Genomic DNA, 23059 nt, shown 5'->3' with positions numbered 1-23059 from the left:
TGAGTTGTTTTTAATTATTTTTATTTTGTATTTTTCTTTTTTCTATTTTTATTTTGTAATATTTTGAAAATCTTAATAAATATCTGATAATAATAAAAAAGATGCACCATGAATAATGAGTACACCTAGATCCAAGAACAGGAAACCACAGTAGGATTAAATGGATAGTTCTCACCATGGAGGGGTCCCGCCTGGGATTAAATGCCAGTTGAGAAAGAGAGAGACTACAAATGGGAAAGCTAAATCAGCCCGGAACTTTCTGACAGTAAGAGCTGTGTGCAGTGGCAGAGTGTTCCCCACTGGTAGCTGGTATGGACGTGTATGCTGTGGAGGGAGGGGGCGCGGCCAGAGCGACCCCCGCCCACTGGACCTAAACAGGACCATGCTGTGTCACCTGCCCAGTGGGGAATCTGGCCGGCTGACATGGCCCTGCTTTGAGGGACGTACCTGAGAGCCCAGCGCTGCTTTGTGAGACTCATCAAAACTGTGCAGGGCTCTCAGGGCGCTGTGAGCTGTTGCGTCCTTCTCAAGGTGCCCTCCAACTGGAGGGCGATGTGCGAAGGATGCTCGTGACGCGTCAGGGCATTGTGAGGAATGTGACATCCTCAGACTGTGCCCGGGGTGATGGTTTCTCCCAGCCTTGCCCACGCTACGCCACAGGCTGTGTGGCCGTGGACAGACTACCTTGGAAGGTGGTGGAGTCTCCTTCATTGAAGGTTTATCAAGAGAGGCTAGGTGGCCATCTATCAGGGATCCTTTTAGCTGTGATTCCTGCACTGCTGGGAATCAAGACTAGTTGAGCCTTGGGGTTCCTTCCAGCTCTACAGATCATCTTCAGGACATTGTCAAGAACAGCGTGGAGAAAATACAAGTCATTTCACTTCTCTGGCTCCCGAATTTCCTCGTCGTTTCTTCTTGCTCACGCTGTTGACCCCTGGCTTGCACCATGCTAGTATTAAACTATGACCCCTCTGGGGTTGTCATGCGATTGCATCATGTGAGTTTCAGGTGCATGGCAGAATAACACAGAGAGTTGCCAGAGAGGGGGAAAGGTCCCTGCTGCTCATTCAGGTGTTAAGGAGAGCAACTCTGCACTTGAGCCCCACTCCCTCTGTGGGCCTTGGTCCACCCATTGAGCTTGCGATGGGGGAGGGAGGCAGTTAATGGGGTCTCTTGATGTTGCCGCTGGAACTGAAAGTTGGCCCCTTTCTGCTCTTTGGAAGGGTCAGGTCACCACTTCTTGGTGATTCAGTGCTGTCAATCATTGATCCGGCGGAGACCTGGCCGTGTCGTAACCTTTGGCCTAGTTAAATGTTCTGCAAGGAGAGGAGAGGATCCTGCCTGATGAAATTAAGCAGCCCTTTGGTCTCAACAAGGCATGACATTGATGACTCTGTGGAAAAGACGCAGACATTTGGCCCAAATAAAAAAAAATGTTTACAGCCTTGGGAGCCCAATCCTTCTCTTGCAGGGACTGCTGAATCAACTTCGGTGAAAGGTCTGGATTTGTACATGCGGAGGAATGAGTCCACCTCCTGATATTATTCTGGAAGGCCTCATGTACAATAATATGAAGAGTGTTCCCTCTAGGATATCCCCGTTGTCCCCTACCCATTAGTTAATGGTTGTCGCGTCCATATAAGATGTGTAAGAACGAGAATCGGCATTCTTCATTTTTGAATGTGATGGAAAAGCTGCCTTGGTTCTCCCAGGTCTTGAAAGGGAAAGGTTCCGAGCTCAGTTTCTGGAGCCTCAAGACCAACGTCCTGGAGAAGATCTCTGCTGTAGACTCCAGAGAGGTGCTGCTGTTCAGGGGTAGACATTGTCCTTAAAGCTGATCCAGAAACACCAGCGGGTGCAGAATGCTGCGGCGAGGCTCCTTACAGGGTCCTTGCCGCAGGATCACATTCATCCAGTGCTTTACCAACTGCACTGGCTCCCGGTGGAGTACAGGGTCAGGTTTAAGGTGCTCCTTTTGAGCTTTAAAGCCCTATGTGGCCTAGGACCCACGTACCTAAGGGACCTCCTCTCCTGTTTTGCCCCGCAGAGGACCTTAAGGTCCACAAATGACAACATTTTGAAGGCCCCAAGTCACAAGGTGGTTACCGTATTTTTCGCTCTATAACACGCACCTGACCATAACACGCACATCCTTTTTAGAGGAGGAAAACAAGGAAAAAAAATATTCTGAATGAAACAGTGGACGTATCATTTTTGTGCTTCATGCTGTGGCCACAGACATGTGATCTGATGGTGAATTTGGGGTGACCCAATGCAAAGATCCTGAGGATCCATGTGGATCCATGCTTTGTAACCACGTTTTTGCACCATTGCAGCCCCAGGCAACAATGGGTGTGTGATTTGGGGGGGGGCAGGCTGTAGCCATGGACATGCTGTGTGCTCTGATGGTGAATTTGGGGTGACCCAATGCAAAGATCCTGAGGATCCATGTGGATCCATGCTTTGTAACCACATTTTAAGTGGGGAGGGAAGGAAAAACACAGAAGGCTAAGAATGCAGGAGAGGGCTATAACGTGAGGAAAGGAAGGCAAAAGTTTCCCCCCACCCACCCACACAAGCCAGCCACTGTTTAAGGATTTCATCCTTTTAAATGGAAGAAAGCATATTTGAATGCTGTGTGTCTCCAAAAACAAAAAGCAGGAAGTCAAATCAGAATTTTAAGCCGAACCTGTAATCTCTCTTCCCTTCACAAACATTGTTCCCTCCGGAGCAGGGAGAGGATAGAGCGACGCTCTGCTTTCCTCTCTACTTGCCTGGAGGGGAGGGGCTTTCCCTGCTCTTTGTTCCGTTTGAGCAAACACAGTAACGAAACAGAGAGGGCGGGCAGTAAGACCCTGAGGCAGAATGCAGGAAAGCAACAGCTTTCTCTCTCACGGAGCTCCCTTCTCCCTGAAGCGCGGTTTGATTTTTGCCTTATTTTTCGGCTCCAGGGACCACACATTCGCTCCATAACACGCACAGACATTTCCCCTTCCTTTTTAGGAGAAAAAATCTGCGTGTTATAGAGCGATAAATACGGTAGTTTGGTGTCCACTAGCGCCAGGGCCTTTTCAGTACTGGCCCCGACTTGGTGGAACGCTCTGTCACAAGAGACTAAGGCCCTGCGGGACTTGACATCTTTCCGCAGGGCCTGCTGTTCCATCTGGCCTTTGGTTTGGACTCAGTCTGACCCTTATGTTTCCTTCCTCTTATGGTTTTGATCTATGGGCTATGATTAAAAATGAGGCTGCATTTTAAATTGTATTTTTAACCTGTATTTTAAATTGTTCCCCCCCCTATTATGTTTTTATTGTAATTGTACTGGTATTAGCCGCCCTGAGCCTGGCTCTGGCCGGGGAGGGTGGGGTATAAATAAAAAAATATTATTATTATTATATTACCGATGCCGTGCGTAAGCCAAGACGTATAGAGGGGTTTAAAATCATATAGAGAAAGTGGCTTGGGAGAGGTTTTTTTCCCTTTTCTCCTTCTCTCTTATAATGCTAAGGTCACAAGAACCGGAGCCTGGTGGGTCAGGCAAGTGGCCCTTCTAAACCAGGATCCTGTTTGCACTGTGGCTGACCGGGTGTGTGCGGTGAGCCTACAAGCAGTGGCATAGCGTGGGGGGTGCAGGGGGGGCCGGCTGCACCGGGCGCAACATCTGGGGGTTAGGGTTAGGGTGCGCAAATCCACGGGTTAGGGGGCGCAAATCCACGGGTTAGGGGCGCAAATCCACGGGTTAGGGGGCGCAAATTACTTGCCTTGCCCCGGGTGCTGACAACCCACGCTACGCCACTGCCTACAAGCAAGACCTGAGTGCCACCGCCACTCTCCCCACCAGGGATTCCCAGGTACGCAGAGGCATCATGCCTCTGGCAGTGCTGGTAAAGCAGATCCTCCATGAATTTGTCCTAGTCCTCTTTGAAAGCCATCCAGTCATCTAATGAATCTGAATGGCTGACAACATGAGGTCTTCAAACACCACACAGTTAAACTAAGTTCCTCCCGTGTAATGTGATGGCGGCCACCAACGCGGATGGATTTAGAAGAGGGCTGGACCTATTCGTGGAGTATAAGGCTTCTAGCCACGATGGCTATGATCTACGTACCTCTAATGTTGGCAGCAGTATGCCTCTGTAGCAGTGCTTCCCCCCCCTAAAAAAATGTTTAGGGGTGCTCTCATTTTGACTCAAGAAAATCACAATTTTTATAGTTCAAATCGGGGAAAATAAATACAGTAAAGGGACAAAAGTACAAAGATTCACAAACTGTTTAGGGGAATGCGTACCCCTGCATCCCCCCAGAAAAAGCACTGCTCTATAGTAAAAATAATAATCATAATAATTTGATTGTTTATACCCAGTCCATCTGGCTGCGTTTCCCCAGCCACTCTGCGCCGTTTACAGCATATATGAAAACATAGCAAGAAGTCAAACATTAAAAACTTCCCGATACAGGGCTGCCGGTTGCCGGATATCACAGTTGGGGGTATCCAACATTTGGAGCCAGTGTGGTGTAGTGGTTAAGAGCGGTGGATTCGTAATCTGGGGAACCGGGTTCGATTCCCCGCTCCTCCACATGCAGCTGCTGGGTGACCTTGGGCCAGTCACACTTCTCTGAAGTCTCTCAGCCCCACTCACCTCACAGAGTGTTTGTTGTGGGGGAGGAAGGGAAAGGAGAATGTTATCCGCTTTGAGACTCCTTCGGGTAGTGATAAAGCGGGATATCAAATCCGAACTCTTATTCTTGGCTCCTGCTTGTGGGCTTCCTTCTCCTTATGCTCTGATTTCGCCTATGGAGGAGGCACATGGTTCCGTGTGACAAGACTGTGCCTCTGCCCCTCTTGTCTCCAGTTCCGCATCTGCCTCCTGCTTGGCCCCCTCCCATTGACTGGTCTAAGTTCTCTCCCATCCCAAAGGAGGCTCTGTGCTCTCAGGAAGGGCAATGGAGAGTGCTGGTGGATCTGCTCCCCTTTTTCCAACATTTGGAGTCACAAAGGGAGGACCTCTATACCCAGAGAAGGACCTTCAAGCTGCCCCACCCTGCTTCTTCCCCTTCCTCCTCTTCCTCCCGCAGCCATCAAACCATGCCAGATCCTGATGGAACAGAGGGCTCATGGCAACGTCTCCTTTTCTATTTTTCAGCCATTTTGTACTTTTGAGGCTGAGCCTGACTTATCCTATGATCTGCATGGTGCATCAACAAACTATTTCAAGCATAATAATTTGTGTGATTATTAAAACAGGCTGGTGCTGTTATTTCAACACCCTTCCCATCAGTTCAAAGTACTTTCAAAGTGGTTTATGATCAACAAAAATTTAAGTGTATGTAAAGGTAAAGGTAAGGGACGCGGGTGGTGCTGTGGGTTAAACCACAGAGCCTAGGACTTGCCAATCAGAAGGTCGGCAGTTCGAATTCCTGTGACAGGGTGAGCTCCCACGGCTCGGTCCCAGTTCCTGCCAACCTAGCAGTTCGAAAGCACATCAAAGTGCAAGTAGATAAATAGGTACCGCTCCGGGGGAAGGTAAACAGCGTTTCCATGCACTGCTCTGGTTCGCCAGAAGCGGCTTAGTCATGCTGGCCACATGACCCGGAAGCTGTACGCCGGCTTCCTTGGCCAATAAAGCAAGATGAGCGCCACAACCCCAGAGTCAGCCACGACTAGACCTAATGGTCAGGGGTCCCTTTACCTTTTAAAGGTAAAGGACCCCTGGATGGTTAAGTCCAGTCAAAGGTGACTATGGGGTTGTGTCGCTCATTTCGCTTTCAGGCTGAGGGAGCCAGCGTTTGTCCACAGTCAGCTTTCCGGGTCATCTGGGCAGCAGGACTAAACTGCTTCTGGTGCAACAGGACACCATAATGGAAGCCAGAGTGCACAGAAACGCTGTTTACCTTCCGACCGCAGTACGTATTTATCCACTTGCACTGGCCTGCTTTCGAACTGCTAGGTTGGCAGGAGCTGGGAGAGAGCAATTGGAGCTCACCCCATTGCTGGATTCGAACCGCCAAACTTCTGATCGGCAGTCTCAAGAGGCTCAGTGGTTTTAGACCACAGCGCCACCTGCATTCCCACTTAAGTGTATGTATGACACAGCAAGGACAATAACTAAACCAGGGCAACAGAACTGGAAGAAAACAGAAGCCTTGGTGCTTTTAAAAGGAATCTGTCCTAACCAGACAACAATCAAAAGTGGTTTCACCAGATGCCTTATTTTCTTTCACGTGGTGTTGATCTTTATCTTCTAACCTGCCCTGGGACCTTGTGGTGAAGGGAGGGCAAGGAATCAAAGTAAATAAATAAGTTCGGTCCTAAATCAAACAGACCTTGCATTTCTGTAGCAGTAGTCTGCTTTAGGCCTGCTATTCTGTTGTGAGATACAGAAATGTTATCCTGTTAAAATGGACTATAAATTAAATTTGCTTCCATTTTTTGTTTCCCCCTCCAGAGCTGCTTGCCCCAAAGTCAAATAGTGAGTTAAGCTTTGGATTTTTTCTGGTGAGCAGCAATCAGGGTCAGATCTTTCATCAAACAAGGAGTGAAGGTGCTTAGTTTAGCCTTTTACTGTGTGTTACTCTCCTAGTAGGCAAAAATTGCTTCACATCTTAACACAGGCACTCTCTCCCTCTCGCTCTCTCCCAGACATAAACACGTCCTAGACTGACAATTATTCTGTCTGGAGATGGGACTTCCTGATGACTTTTGACACCATTTCTCTTCTCCTTTGAAGGTTGCAACTGACAGCTTGCTCCCAGGGCTCTATGATAGCTATGATTTTGCAATAGCACATGGTCTTTTTAAAAAAAATAAAGTTTTTTATTTATACAACAAGAAGGAACAAAAACAAAAAACCCAAATACCAAATTACACACAAATTACAAAAGTAACCATAGATACATAATTTTCTTAGCAAACAATAAATCATCTATTGGTCTTAACACTAAAGACCCAACCTCCCGTCTATTCCATATTTCAAATTCATATTACTTATTGCCAATACACATTTTTTTCATGATTAAACTTATTCTCAATAAATCTAATTTCTTATATCTACCATGCAACTATTGCTGAAGTTCCTCAAATGCTGCAACAGAATTTAAACTACTATATTTATTTTTCAGATATTCTTTGAAAACCTCCCATTTAGAAACAAATTCCTGTTTTGATTTATTCTTTATTTTTTTCTGATAAACCATTTAATTTGGCATATTCTGTCAGCTTTTGGATCCAATCTTGTATAGAGGGGATTTCATTACTCTTCCATTTTGCTGCGATCAAAACTCTTGCTGCTGTCGTCACATATAAAAAGATACCCTTCCTCTTTTGTGGAATATCCAAATCTGTTATTCCTAGGAGGTAGGCCTCTGGTTTTTTATTGAAAGAGATCTTTAGCATTTTTTGCAGTTCTGCATGGATACTCTCCCAGAATACCTGTATTTTCCTACATGTCCACCACATATGGTAGAATGTTCCTGAGTCTCCGCATCTCCAACAATTACTTGACACATTTTTATACATTTTTGTAAGTTTCCATGGTGTTAGATACCATCAATGTTGCATTTTTTTAAAGTTCTCTCTAATCGTGTAACAATTTGTGAATTTCCAATTGATCTTCCATAAATTTTCCCATTGGGCCATGGTTATTGAGTGGCCAAAATCCTGGGACCACCTCACCATTGCCACTGTTACCTCCTCCTCCTTGACTGTCCAGTCAAGGAGGAGTCGGTAAGTTTTGGAAAGAGTTTTTCTTTTAGAATTTACAAGATCAGATTCGAATCGGGAAATTTCTGTTGAGAACCCCTTTTGTTTGTCAGATTTAAATTTTTCAAATACCTGATGGTATTGGAACCAGTCTGAAATGTGTTCTCTTATTTCCTCAAAGTTTTTTAATTTTATTTGGTTATCTTCATTTTTTAGAAGTATTTTATATGTTGGCCAGCTTTCCTGAGTATTTTTCTGTTTTACTGCTATGGCTTCTACTGGAGAAGTCCACCACGGGACTTTAGGCTCCATCAGATCTTTATATTTTTCCCATACAGCAAAGAGTGACCTTCTTATTATATAGTTAGTAAAAATTTTATGAATTTTCGCTTTTCCATATATTAGGTAGGCGTGCCATCCCCAACGGTTGTCAAAACCTTCCAGGTCCAGGAGGTCCGGATCCTGCAACGTGCACCAATCTTTTAACCAGGTGAAACAGGCTGCCTCGTAATAAAGTTTTAGGTCGGGTGCAATAGCACATGGTCTTATTGTGTTGTGAGAAAGCCATTTCTGTTGGTTTGTAAAACATTTCCAGTCTTCCATCAGCCTCTAGCAAAGGGAGAGATGAGACTGCAGGGCATCTCTGTCAGCTCTGATGAGAGATCAACAACTCTAGATTGTGGGTAGTGCAGTTATATGTATTGTGGGTAAAGGTATAGGGACCCCTGACCGTTAGGTCCAGTCGTGGCCGACTCTGGGGTTGCGGCGCTCATCTCGCTTTATTGGCCGAGGGAGCCGGCGTACAGCTTCCAGGTCATGTGGCCTGCATGACTAAGCCGCTTCTGGCGAACCAGAGCAGCACACGGAAACAGGCTCTGTGGTTTAACCCACAGCGCCACCCGCGTCCCTCTTGTATTGTGGCTAGTCCAGAATTATTTGTATTTCCAGATGTGGAGAGAGGATTTGTGATAAGAGAGAGATGATGCTATGTAGTCCAGAATTATTATTCCCTACTGTAATGCTACAAAGAACATCCTTACTGAGACAGAAAATTAGGGATGTTATCAGAGTTTAAACCGCTGGCTTCACTAATGTCCAAAAACACTGCTGCAAAGGATTCCTCCAGCGATTCTTCCGGTTGCTGCAAAAACCCAATGCCAGTTCTCAAAAAGCATGTAGCTGTGCCCATGCCCCATTTACTTGCACAACACTCAAGACTTCCCATAATAAACATCTTTAGCATAAAAGGTTCTTAAGTGACCATGTAGTGCACGCCAAGGTTGCAGGTTCAATCCCCTGCACAGGACAGTTGCATAGTCCTTGGGGTCCCTTCCAACTCTACAATACTATGATTAAAATGTAAAGGGACCCCTATGATTGTTGTTGTTGTTTAGTTGTTTAGTCGTGTCCGACTCTTTGTGACCTCATGGACCAGAGCACGCCAGGCACTCCTGTCTTCCACTGTCTCCCGCAGTTTGGTCAGACTCATGCTGGTAGCTTCGAGAACACTGTCCAACCATCTCGTCCTCTGTCGTCTCCTTCTGCCCTCCATCTTTCCCAACATCAGGGTCTTTTCCAGGGAGTCTTCTCTTCTCATGAGGTGGCCAAAATATTGGAGCCTCAGCTTCACGATTTGTCCTTCCAGTGAGCACTCAGAGCTGATTTCCTTCAGAATGGAGAGGTTTAATCTTCTTGCAGTCCATGGGACTCTCAAGAGTCTCCTCCAGCACCATAATTCAAAAGCATCAATTCTTCGGCGATCGGCCTTCTTTATGGTCCAGCTCTCACTTCCATACATCACTACTGGGGAAACCATAGCTTTAACTGTATGGACCCCTATGATTACACAAGTCAAAGCACTGGCCCATCTAGCTCAGTGTTGCCTAATCTGACCGGCAGCAGTCCGCCGGGATTTGGGGCAAACCTACCTGGAGGGGTCAGGGATTGAACTCAGGACCTTCTGCTGCCTTTCTCTCTACTCTCTTTCTTTCTTTCTTTTTTGATAACAATTTATTAATTTTCCAGAAATAACAATACAAAAAACCTAGGAAAAAATCATAACCAAATTAAACCATAAATTTGGGTCGACTTCCCTCTACTCTCTGTCTTGGTTCCATTATAATATACTTGTTTATGCACGTCCATAAAACCTTATAAACAATCCAATTTTAAAACCTCCTTCAACTTATTACAAGTGACTTTTAATGTAAAAATCTGTGCACAAAGCTCTCTCTACCCTCTTTCTATCTCTATGGCCACCTGATCCCTCGCTCTTCAAAAAAAGTCACCTTCGAGTGATGATGCAACGAGAAGCAACCCGCCGGCCCCGCCCAGCGCCACATTCGCCTCTCTCGGATTTGCCGCGGGGCCATGGGGAGGCGGGCGTTCCTGGCGGCGCTTCCCATTGGCCGAAAGACCGACGGCAGCTTCGGGTTGGCTTTCCCCCGCTCCTTGCCCCGCCCCCTACCCACTCTGCGCATGGTTGGTTGGGCTGGGAAGCCGGCGCGCCCTACGTCGGGCGGAAGTAGAGGCGGCTGCGAGGAGCAGCATGGCGGCCGACGAGCCGGGCGCGCTGGAGCTTTTCGTTGGCATTGGTCTGAGCGAAAGCAAGGCTCGCGAGACCCTTCGGAACCAGGCGCTCAGCGCGCTGCTTCGCGAGGCCGTCGTGCAGGTACCGTCGCTTTGCCCCTAATAGACTCCGTTGGTTTCAGTTCCCAGGCTGCCAACTCTCCCCCTCTAGTCTCTCTCCCCACACCGGTAGTGCTCCTGTATCTTTGAGAGCAACCTGACAGGCCGAAATCCAACAGGTGTAGCTCACCCCCATCACTGCATTTCCAGGCCAGAAAATGCTGCAGAGGGGTTGAAGTTCTGCTTGTCATATAGCTGCTCGAAGAAGGAATGGGGCGACCCTACCCCCTCAAAAAACCCCAAACCAAAAAACCCTTCACTCTCCTCCATTCCTCTACAGTGGTACCTCGGGTTACATACGCTTCAGGTTACATACGCTTCAGGTTACATACACTTCAGGTTACAGACTCCGCAAACCCAGAAATAGTGCTTCATGTTAAGAACTTTGCTTCAGGATGAGAACTGAAATCGTGCAGTGGCGGCAGCAGGAGGCCCCATTAGCTAAAGTGGTGCTTCAGGTTAAGAACAGTCTCAGGTTAAGAACGGACCTCCGGAACGAATTAAGTACTTAACCCGAGGTACCACTGTATACAAGTGGTACCTCTGGATACAAACGGGATCTGTTCCGGAGCCCCGTTCGCATCCTGAAGTAAATGTAAGAAGCGACTGCGCGGGTCACGTTTCGCCGCTTCCGTGCATGTGCGTGATGTCATTTTGAGCGTCTGTGCGTGTGTGAGCGGCGAAACCCAGAAGTGACGCGCTCCGTTACTTCCATGTCGCCGCGGAGCGCAACCCGAAAATACTTAACTTGAAGCTACTTCAACCCGAGGTATGACTGTATATGACACAGTTCTGAATGATCTCTCGTTTTTATCGTGCTTCAGTGAGTCTTCACAGAGATAATGCAGTTTGGCGAACCCTCTAAAATTAGGAGATCTGCAAGTCTTTGTCAAAGAGAGGGCAGAGGATAGATAGACTGGATGTGACTGTAAGAAAGGATGGTTTCCGAGTTCAGTGTTCTGTCCTGTGATCTCCTGCAAAGGGCGAGAAGATATTTTTTATTTTAAAGGTTTATTTCAAATCTGAACGTGCTGCACCATCATGCCTCAGGAGCTGTCCCTAGCTATTTTAGCAATGCAATCTTAAATGCACTTCCTAGGCAACTGGACCTCTTGAGCTAAATGGCAGTCACTTCTGAATAAGCCAGCATGTAGTCCTGTCCTACTCAAGATGTGACTACTGTTGAATTCAGTGGGGCTTCCAGGTCAGTGGGGTTAGACTGTGGTTTGGGGAGACCTATCTGTGAGTGAGGCCAGTTGAATACAGTAAGACCTATTTCTAAATAAGCATGCTTAGGATATGCCGTAAGACTGGATTCTGTCCCGGTAGATTCTGTATGGAGTCACTCTGGAATCTGTTCCCTGCCACTTGTTGGTATATGTTTTAACTGCCTGTTTTCATCTGAGACTCAGATTGATGCTCAGTTTGAAAATTGGTGGTCAGCTATACCTCTGCAATTTGAAACTCCCAAGAATGAAAAAGAAAAACAGAATAATAATGTCAAATGTTTAATAAGTATTATCTGTTGGGTTAGGAACCGAGTTTTGGAGCTGAACTTATTAGGGCCTCCTGTGAGTCCCCAATGGAGGTGATTCAAAGCACGGATAACGTCTCAGGAGCCTTTTGTAAGTCCTCTGACTTGTTTACTGTTGTAGGCTGGACTCAAGTTCTAGCTGTGGTTCTGTCCCATTTCATGAACTCTCTTGTTTTTATTGGCCTTACATAATCCACCTTGGGACTTTTTTTGGATGAGGAAAGAGGTAGAAATGCTTCAAATAAACAAATTTCAGTTGTTGTTTCAGATGATCAAGTTACTATGAGTTTTTTCCTGCTGCTACATGAAGGATAGGGACGCGGGTGGTACTGTGGGTTAAACCACAGAGCCTAGGGCTTGCCGATCAGAAGGTCGGCGGTTTGAATCCCCGCGATGGGGTGAGCTCCCATTGCTCCATCCCTGCTCCTGCCAACCTAGCAGCTCGAAAGCTTGTCAAAGTGCAAGTAGATAAATAGGTACCGCTCCGGCGGGAAGGTAAACAGCGTTTCCGTGCTCTGCTCTGGTTCGCCAGAAGCGGCTTAGTCATGCTGGCCACATGACCCGGAAGCTGTACACCGGCTCCCTCGGCCAATAAAGCGAGATGAGTGCTGCAACCCCAGAGTCGGCCACGACTGGACCTAATGGTCAGGGGTCCCCTTTACCTACATGAAGGATACATTTCATTTGCTTGTAGCATGGCTTGCAATTTGTGGTGACATGGGAAGAAGAGAGAAAGGGAGCTATGTGTACTTGGGCTTAATTCAGTTTCAGGATGAGGACTAAAAAGCAGGTGTGCGTTCAGATTTACTTTCAAGGTCAGCGTATGTTTCCGTGTTTATGTGATAAAAATAAGGTTGGTGGAAACGTTTCCGACATATTCTAGCTTACCACGTTGCAAGCAGTGACTTTTCAGACAACATCAGCCTTGTTCTGCAGCGGAATTTCCTTCTGGAAATGTTTCCAAGAATCTGAAAGTGAAAGTTCTGCTGGTGCTGAGAAGGAGCTCCTTGAGAATAACCAAGAGAGCAACAAGTCAGCTGATTTTTGTGCTTGTTTCCTGTTTTTCTTGACCAGGATGAAATCATTGGGGTGGGGTGGGATTGGCCGGTGTCTACTTACAAAGCAGGGTGTACCCATTCATTCTGTCATTGGAGAGTAGACTGTTCAAATTATAGTTCCCAAAATGCAGATGATTCACCTACATTGCTGCAGAGAGATGCAAGAGTTTCTTCACAGAGTTTAATGAACCACAGCCATATCCGTTTGGGGCTGCCGTAATACAACAGCATGCTGGGAATTGCTTGTTGCATAGTTATCCCTTGTGCATAGGCACCCAAACACAAGGGTGCAGCAACCCAACAAAACGACACGGGCGTTGCATAAAAATCCCTCTGCTGGCTGCTGGGACTTTCCCTTCTGCAACCAGGGCAGTTCTGTAATGCTGGCTCCTAAGTTGGGAAGGGGCAGGGTGGAGATGGTGTCCTCCTGATGCACAAGAAGTTAACTGGGAAGAGAATGATCATAGCTTAGTGGTAGAGCATCTATCCAAATTCAATCCCTTGAAGGTACGATGGGGAACGTTTTCTGCCTGAAACCATGGAGAGCTGCTGCCAGTCAGTGTGGACAATACTGAACTAGATAGATCTCAGTGGTCTGACTCAGTATATGGCAGCTTCCTATGAGCTCCTCTGTCTCATTCTGCAGAAACCTCTCCTGTCCCCTCTCCTTAACATCTTTAGACGGACATCAGCCATTACAGTGGTACCTCTAGATGCGAACAGGATCCATTCCGAAGCCTCATTCGCATCTAGAAGCAAATGTAACAAGTGACGCCATGCCTGCGTACGCATGCGTCACTTTTCGCTGCTTCTGAGCATGCGCGTGACGTCATTCTGAGTGTCTGTGCGCAAGCGGCGAAACCTGGAAGTAACACGCTCCATTACTTCCGGGTTCCTGCGGAGCGCAACTCGAACGCACTCACCCCGAAGCGCATTCAACCCGAGGTAAGACTGTACACCAAACCAGCTTTTAACTCTCTTGTTGACCCCTCTCTCCCTTCTAGGCTCAAGAAATCCTTGGCTCAGTTGCTGACAAGACAGTTGGCACCCTGTTATACAATGTGGCCTCCAGGCTTAAGGACCCAAAGCACCTTGGCTTCCTTGTGGAGTATATCGCTACCAAGAAAATCGTTACAGACCTGCAGCTCAACGGTACACATTTAGGGTTTATGCCGGCTGCGGCAAAGATGCTCCTTTCACGAATTTCACCCTTTTAATTGCACAGCTCTGTCTTAAGTCACCAAGCATCACGCTGAATGAACAACCAGGTGTTAGGGCAAAGGTTGCCGACGTGGTGCCTTCCATGTGTTGTGGACTACAACTCCCATCATTCCTGATCATTGGCAATGCTGAATGGGAGTTGTAGTCCAAAACATTGGGAAGGCACCTTGTTGGCTGTCCGTATATTAGGGTTGTGTCTCTCTTGAGTTTCTGGAACAACAAAGTTCTCTGGCAATGTAATTCACATTCCATCAGTACTTTTCTTCTCCTGCAGCTTAATCCCAGTGTAGTCAAAATGGTGCCCTCTGGATGCTTCACAAACTTGAACATGAGCCAGCAGTGTGACACGGCAGCTAAAAAAGCCAATGCAATTCTGGGCTGCATCAATAGGAGTATAGCATCTAGATCAAGGGAAGTAATAGTGCCACTGTATTCTGCTCTGGTCAGAACTCACCTGGAGTACTGTGTCCAGTTCTGGGCACCACAGTTCAAGAAGGACACTGACAAACTGGAAAGTGTCCAGAGGAGGGCAACCAAAATGGTCAAAGGCCTGGAAACGATGCCTTATGAGGAACGGCTAAGGGAGCTGGGCATGTTTAGCCTGGAGAAGAGGAGGTTAAGGGGTGATATGATAGCCATGTTCAAACATATAAAAGGATGTCACATAAAGGAGGGAGAAAGGTTGTTTTCTGCTGCTCCAGAGAAGCGGACACGGAGCAATGGATCCAAACTACAAGAAAGAAGATTCCACCTAAACATTAGGAAGAACTTCCTGACAGTAAGAGCTGTTCGACTGGAATTTGCTGCCAAGGAGTGTGGTGGAGTCTCCTACTTTGGAGGTCTTTAAGCAGAGGCTTGACAACCATATGTCAGGAGTGCTCTGATGGTGTTTCCTGCTTGGCAGGGGGTTGGACTCGATGGCCCTTGTGGTCTCTTCCAACTCTATGATTCTATGCTTCAGACTACAGTTCTTATTGGCCCCACTCAATGGGGCCAATTGTCAGGGATGGTGGGAGTGGTCGCCCAAATATCTGGAGGCCAGCACATTGGCTGTCCTAACAGCCTCCTGAACCTAGGGTGTTCCATGCAGAAGGCAGTGTTTGGCCTGGTTCTCCCATGCTGGAGGCTTCTGAAAGTGGCTTATTAAAACAGTCCAGGTGGTTCACACAGACTGTCACAGGGAAACCTGGCACAAGAACCTGCCAAGGTTGCTGGCTAGTCTTGCCTGTGGACAAATCCTTCCTTGAGCCCAAGCTGCAAAACTTACCGGCAGAATAAGAAATCAAGATAACCAACTTTTTATAAAATAATGGAAATGGTTTGTTGAATATTTGCAGATAAATTGTAAACAGATGAAAACGTTAGCAGGATTATTGTAATAACCTTCAGTTTTATAAGAGCATATATTTACAGTAGATAATTAAATGAGCAGGTTAAATGCATTTGGATATGCAGAAGATATTAAAAAATAAATTTAAGGAAGCACAGAAAGGGGGGGAAGGAAGTCAATTTTTGAAGTGTTAAAATGGTCTAAATCTAATGAAATGAATAAATTTGAAAAGTATAAATCAAAAACTTTTTAAACAAGGAACTGAATCCTGAGCATAATGTAAAATGCCGCCGCCAGCCTTGCCTTGAGAAGGCTTGTCTTGCAGGGCCAGGGCTGCTGCTTGTTTCTCCCAATGACTTTTCTTTCCTTTGATTTGTTAATGTGTTGATTTATTGGGGGTAGCTCAGTCGGTAGATCATGAGACTCTTAATCATAGGGACGTTGGTACGAGCCCCACATTCTGCAAATTATTCCTCTGTTTCCAGGTGACCCTCGTGGTCCCTTCCAAAACTTCTACAATCCTATAGTTTAATTGTAGTCTCGCTCTCCAAGGAGTTGGGGGTGATGAAGATTGGCGATTCCTCTCTCCCCACCCCGATGTTACCTTCATAACAACCTTGGAAGGTTGAGAGGCTGAGAGACACTTAACTGGCAGAGAAACACCAGATGAGCTTTATGTTAGGATATAGTTCCGTTCCACCTTAAAAGGGAACAGGCATGACTGTTGTGTGTCACATGCCTCTTTAATTTCAGCGCAGTCTGCTGGAAACTTCTGTTTGTATGCTGCTTTTGCTATCTTGTTGTTTTGCTGGAGACGAAGGGAAGCAGACATGTTTTTTCCTTTGTTCCTGAACTATGCTGATTAAATGCTGTACACATGTCTCTGTCCGCCACTTCTGTTGCGAGGATTTATTCACTCTGCTGATAAGAGCGTGCACAGCTTCTGAACGTATCTGAGCCTCGTGTCGCTGATTGATGCTGTACCGGGAACCGGAGTGTCGCCCGGCTGCCGACCGGTGGCTAGAGCCAGCTGGGGGCCTGCCAAATGCCCCCGTCTCCCCAGCAGCATCCCAACACTTTATAGCTAAGTGGGGATTTGAACCCAGGTCTCTCTCCAGTCCACTTTATCCACTCTTAACACACAGGCGTTCCTTCTCGTAATACATCTGCGTTCTTTGTGCCTGCAGCGGCTCTGGAGTACGTCAAAAGCCACCCCGTGGAGCCCATTGACGCAGCAGACTTTGCCAGGGAATGTGGCATTGGCGTGAACGTGACGCCAGAGCAGATCGAAGAGGCGGTGAGTGTCAGCCCTTGGTAGGAGCAGCAAGTGGCGCCATGCTCCAACATGGGCCTGTCCTCCACGCTTGCAGCTGGGCAAAGGGTGTCTACCCAGGCTTCTGTGTGTCTTTGTGTTTTTGTCAAGAGAGACGTGTGCAAGGCAAGGTCTGTGTTGTTGCTTAAGCCTGAATCACAGAGAATCCTGCCAAGCACATCCACTTGGGTAGTTGCCTGGCCAAAAGAGGATCAGGGCTTTTAGGAAGACTCAGATATCCAGGCTCAAAGGTGGGAAAGTGTCCTAATGGCTCAGTAACTTCCCTCCAGTGTCGGGGAGGGTTTGGGAAGCTCTGTCTGGCAGGAAAGAGGCTCTGTTGTTCGGCAAAAAAGGAAGAAAAGTGTGATGATGACGATGATAATAATTATTATTAGTAGTAGTATTATTATTAGTATTATTATTTATTATTTATACTCTACCCATCTGGCTTGGCTTCCCCAGCCACTCTGGGCAGCTTCCAACAAAATATTAAAATGCCGTAATTCATCGAACATTAAAAGCTTCCCTAAACAGGGCTGCCTTCAGATGTCTTCTAAAAGTCTGGTAGTTGTTGTTTTCTTTGACATTTGATGGGAGGCTGTTCCACAGGGAGGGCGCCACCACCGAGAAGGCCCTCTGCCTGGTTCCCTGTAACTTGGCTTCTCACAGTGAGAGAACCACCAGAAGGCCCTCGTCGCTGGACCTCGGTGTCTGGGTAGAACGATGGGGGTGGAGACGCTCCTTCAGATATACTGGACCGAGGCCGTTTAGGGGTTTAAAGGTCAGCACTAACACTTAGACCTTTCCCACCCCACCTTTTTGCCTTGTATTTAGCCTTGTCTGGAAGCCACTTGAACTGGCTCTAGTTTCTCTCTTCTCTCTCATTTTATAATCAGATTTTCTCTTTTCCTTCCTAGGTGGAAGCTTCCATCAGCAAACACAGAGCCCAGCTCCTTTCGGAGCGTTACCGCTTTAACATGGGGCTTTTGATGGGTGAGTGACAGGCCGGGCAGGGGAGTCTGCAAGTACGTTCCCATTGTGAGACACGGGCTTACTGCTGGTGCTTCACTGTGCTCATTCCGCAACCTGACCCTGTGCGTTTTCCAAACTCTGCTCATTTCTTCTTAAACCCGCCCACTCCCTTTGCAAACTCAGCCAGTGCAGTCCGCCCTAGGACTAACCGTGAACACAGGAACATATCGGAAGGGGCTGTAGCTCAGTAGTAGAAAATCGCCCTTGCATGCAGAAGATCTCTGGTTAAATCCACCGCAGGTAGGGCTGAGGATGCTTCCCTGTCTTGAAATCCTGGAGAGCCACTGCCAATCCGTCCTGTCCAGGGTTTCCCAAACTGGGGTCTCCAGCTGTTTTTGGACTACAACTCCCATCATCCCTAGCTAGCAGGACCAGTGGTCAGGGATGATGGGAACTGTAGTCCAAAAACAGCAGGAGACCCCCGTTTGGGAAACCCTGCTCTAGACAGCGCTGAGCAAGATGGGCCAATGGTCCGATGAAGACAGCTTCCTGTGTTCCTAAGGTACGAAGAGCCCTGCTGGGCCAGCCCAAAGGCCCCTCTAGTTGGGCATCCTGGTCCTGCAGTGGCCAGCTAGATGCCTCTTCGAATCCCACAAGCAAGGCATGAGCAGCCATCTTCCACCCCTGTTTCCCAGCTGCTGTTGTCCAGAAGCCCTAAGAACACCAGAAGATCCCTGCCAGATTAGGGCATCATTCCAGTGTCCTGCTCTCACAATGGCCAGCCAGACGTCTCTGGGGATCCTGCAAACTGGGCCTGAGGGGTGTGTGTGGCTCCATTGGGCCCCGGACTTGTGCTTCAGAGTCCTGTTCAGCGGATTGTCAACGACTGCTCTGATTTCCTTTCTCTTTTGCAGGGGAGGCGCGGAGCAAGTTGAAGTGGGCTGATGGGAAAATCATTAAGAACGAGGTGGACCTTCAGGTGAGTCAGGGGGGGCCTGCAAATCTGGACAAGGGATTTTGGAGAAGGCAGGTGGGGATTGGCTGGGTCGTTGCAACAGAATCAGCAGGTCCTCCCCCTTAAAGAACCAGGGTGATGCAGAGGCTTCTAAGTGCCAAGGGTCAGCCCTGGGGAGACCTAGGTTCAAATCCCCCATCGGCTGTGAAGCCCAATGGGCCGGCTGATCTCTCTTAGCCTAACCTACATCGCAGGATGGTTGTGCAGGTAATATGAGGTGTGGAGAGATCCTTTTGCACCACTAAGCTCCCTGGAAGAAGGGTAGGGTTAAAAACTTGTTTTAAACAAAAAATAGGTTCCATAACCAAGACTCGGCGCTGCAAATTTCTCCTGCAGTGCTGCCCTGTGACCTGTATATATTATGTAACTACATTTGCATGCCCCTGTTTTGCATATCCGTTTCTCAGATTTTTGGGAGGGGCCAAGGTGCTAAAAGTTCTGCGCTTTGCACACTGGGACTCCTGCTAAGTCTACAGTGATGACCAAACTTGGCCCTCCAGCTGTTTTGGGACTGCAACTCTCATCATCCCTAACTACCAGGACCAGTGGTCAGGGATGATGGGAAATGTAGTTCCAAAACAGCTGGAGGGCTAAGTTTACCATCACTGTGCTAAGACAACTGCCTTGGTTTCTGAGATCTTCATCAGCATCACCCACATCCCTTCAGGTCTATTTTTGTAACTGGAAACTTAAAACAAAAAATAAAAATCCTGGCATTCTCAGGATGCTGTTTTTTCTACCGCATGCTTCCTTACCCAGTAGAAACACTGCATTCACAGTGGAACCACAACTGTATCCTCCTATGTGGGCTCAAATCATGAAAAGATGCTGTAGCATCAGACTAAATTTTGTGCTCCTACAGAGACACGCTGACATTTATGCCGGATCAGTGGGTTTTGCTTTCTTGCTTTGGCCTGGTGTGTTTTTTGTAAGGCAGTGTTGGGCCAGCTGTCGCTGAACTCCATTGGCCAGGCTGAGTGGGGCTGGTGGGGGCTGGAGGCCAGCAGTATCTGGTTCCCCATCTCTGACATAAGAAGAGTTCTGCCCTGGGGAGGGGAGGTAGAGAGAAGGAACCTAAGAGGGTCAGGTCAAACCCAAGGCAACCAATCAATTCCTTCCTTCTGTGCTTTTCCTCTCCTGCAGGTGCTCCACTTGCTGGGCCCAAAGACAGAAGCTGACCTGGAAAAGAAATCAAAGGTAAGTGTTTATCTTCCTTTCCCTTCCTTCCTTCCTTTCCCTTCCTTCCTTCCTTCCTTCCTTCCTTCCTTCCTTCCTTCCTTCCTTCCTTCCTTCCTTCCTTTCTGGAGTGTGTTAGTGGTTTCCACTTCAGGTGTGCAATAGAGTGCAGAGGATTCATCTAAAACCCCCAATCCCACAGCCCTCCCAGATGCTGACTACAACTCCCATCATCTTGGCCATGCTGCCTGAGGCTGATGGGAGCTGGAACTCAGCAACATCTGGAGGGCCCGCAGGTTCTCTCCATCCTTGTCTAATATGGGCAGAAACCATTAATGGTGGGGATGTGTCAGCCTTTCTTTGAAACCTCCGCTACCTCGGGGTGTGTAGGTAGTGGCACCCGTGCTCAGGACACGGTGTCTGAGGGGCCAATGAAACATCCATCCCATCCCACCTCAGTCTTTAAAAGCATGCTTTATGGATTCTTCCCATTTATTTTGGCCTGTGTGTCTCTGAATCTGGGAATAAGGCAGCGTTGCAAACTTGTGATTTCCATTGTATGCAGTAAGCCGGGGAGAGCAAAGAATTGTCACTTGACATAGGGATTCTAGGGCAAAGTTCTTTTTAGGAAAACATTGACCTCCTCATCTTTAATTCCCCACTCTTTCTTTCACTGCCATTTCACTCTTTCTTTCACTGCCAAGTTTTAAAGGCAGCCCCGCACACGGAAATCTAGCAGGTAAAGCTTCTTCCATGGCTTGTCTCTGCACCAGGAAGAGCTTTGCCTGCTAGATTTCCGTGTGCGGGGCTGTCTTTAAAACCTTGGCTCCTCTTCACCACGGAGGCCCTCAAGGCCAGGTCCAGTTAAACTCAGTAGCTCTTCCTTGTTGCTTTGTCAGGCCCCGAAGGCCCGTGCCGCCGAGCCAGACAAGAAGGGAAGGGCAGCAGTGGTGGAAAACGGTAAGTCCTTGGCTGAACCTGCTCTCTCTTGTGTTTGTTTTGGAGGCCTCAGAGCTGCTCTGGATGTTTGCCTGTTCCTGGCAAGCACACAGCTCTGCCGGACCCAAGCGCCCTTCTCTCTTAGGAAAGGGCACACAGAGGACTGGGAGGGTGGAATGCTGGCAGCAGTATCTTCCCGTTGTGTTTGCTGTGTCGCTTTAAAAACAATAATCACGCAGCACACTATGGAACCTGCTCCCCCAGGAAATCGCAGGAGGGCAGCGTGCTCTTCTGGCTCCTGCTCTGGTCGCTGGTTTCCCCACAGGCATCTGGTGAGAACTAGATGCTGGGCTGATCCAGCGGGTGGTTCTTAAGTTCTTAATAATAACTTGCTGCCGTGGAAAATTCCGCTCACCTGCTGGAACCTTCATGTGATGAGCTTTGGCAGAGATCTAGTGCGCCCTCTAGTGTTCTCGAGAAGTAATTCATCGCGACAACAGCCTTACAAAGGCTTTCTGTAGCTGTGACAAAACTTGGTTTTGCTTCTCTGCCTTTCTCCTGTTGTGAGAAGCAGAAGATCATATGTATAGGTTTCCCAAGGAAGGGCAGTAACTCAGCGGTAGAGCATATGCTATGCATGCAGAAGGTTTCAAGTTCAGTAGGGCTTGGAAAGGGAGATGCTCTGCCAGCCAGTATAGTCAGAGCTGAGCAAGATGGACCAATGGCCTTTGTCCAAGGCAGCTTCCTCCATTCCTGTGTAGGGAGATGTAGGCATGAAGCAGACCCAGGCGTGCATTAGGGAGGCTGCTGCATCACGTGACCTCTGACCATAGCCAGGGCTGTGAGTCCTTCAGGCTGTAGCATGTAAGGGCTATGAGACTCCTGGCAAATGCTTTCCTTTTACTTCTGGCTGTCTCTCCCCCCACTATGAATGCTGGCTCTCTGTTCCTACAGTGTTAGTGTTAGTTAAGGTACGTGGCCGAGTGACGAGCAACAAGAGAGAAGCCCTGCCTGGAGGATTTTCCAACTGGAGGAAAGACATAGGAAGCTGCCTTATACTGAAACAGACCATTGGTCCAGCTCAGCATTGTCTACACGGACTGGCAGCAGCTCTCAGAATTTCAGGCAGGAGACTACTAGCTGTATGTGGAGATGCTAAAAGATTGCAAGGGAAGGAAGTTATCCCAGTTGCTGCTGTGAAAGGGGGTCTGTTTCTTGAGTCTCTGGCTTCTGACCTCAACTGCTTTCCCTCCAGGCGATGTATGCCAAGAGACGAAATCCCTTATGGAGCAGCTGAGGGGCGAGGCGCTTAAATTCCATAAGCCAGGTAAGCTGCCCTGGAGGTCGTGTCTCTTCTCACCTTCACCGATGAGCTCCCTGATATGCCAGGAAACCACAGATATCGCCTGATGTCAAGGAAAGGAGTGATTGGGGTCAGGAGGGCCAGTATCCGGTTGTGCTGTGCTCATGCATATGGTTGTGGGAAATGGCACACCAGGAGCCTGCCTGTGAGTTTAGGAGATACTTTATTTATATATTGGGATATATTTGCACCCTGCGTTTCCATGACAAGACAGAACTCAAGGCAGCTTACCGTACAAATCCTTGAATGTTATCATTGTAGGCTGTGGTGGGCCTATAAAGACAGATGAAAACAAAACCGTACAGCGTTGGTCAGTATCGGGTTACAGTTTTTTCTTTGATCATCATCATCATCATTTATTATTTATACCCCGCCCATCTGGCTGGGTTTCCCCAGCCACTCTTCCAACAAAACACTAAAATACAATAACCTATTAAACATTAAAAGCTTCCCTAAACAGGGCTGCCTTCAGATGTCTTCTAAAAGTTTGGTAGTTATTTTTCTCTTTGACATCTGGTGGGAGGGCGTTCCACAGGGCGGGTGCCATTACCGAGAAGGCCCTCTGCCTGGTTCCCTGTAACTTGGCTTCTCGCAGCGAGGGAACCGCCAGAAGGCCCTCGGAGCTGGACCTCAGTGTCCAGGCAGAACGATGGAGGTGGAGATGCTCCTTCAGGTATACTGGACCGAGGCCATTTAGGGCTTTAAAGGTCAGCACCAACACTTTGAATTGTGCTCGGAAATGTACTGGGAGC

General features: G+C 47.8%; 1 protein-coding gene across 1 annotated transcript in view; it reads left to right on the top strand.

Annotated features, from left to right (window-relative positions):
* Positions 1-10211: 10211 nt before the first annotated feature.
* Positions 10212-23059, top strand: part of QARS1 (glutaminyl-tRNA synthetase 1) — a 30961-nt gene continuing 18113 nt past the window's right edge. The window contains exons 1-8 of the mRNA XM_082209567.1: positions 10212-10370; positions 13984-14131; positions 16718-16827; positions 17760-17835; positions 18729-18793; positions 19973-20026; positions 20905-20965; positions 22200-22271. Of these exons, the coding sequence (XP_082065693.1) occupies positions 10248-10370; positions 13984-14131; positions 16718-16827; positions 17760-17835; positions 18729-18793; positions 19973-20026; positions 20905-20965; positions 22200-22271 (709 nt within the window). The 5' untranslated portion in view covers positions 10212-10247. The remainder of the gene's footprint in view (positions 10371-13983; positions 14132-16717; positions 16828-17759; positions 17836-18728; positions 18794-19972; positions 20027-20904; positions 20966-22199; positions 22272-23059) is intronic.

Source organism: Podarcis vaucheri (genome assembly GCF_965113315.1).
Source record: "Podarcis vaucheri genome assembly, chromosome: 2".
In the NCBI taxonomy this organism is placed as follows: Eukaryota; Metazoa; Chordata; class Lepidosauria; order Squamata; family Lacertidae; genus Podarcis; species Podarcis vaucheri.
Note: the sequence above shows the minus strand (reverse complement) of the source record. Positions and strands in the feature narration are given on the sequence as shown.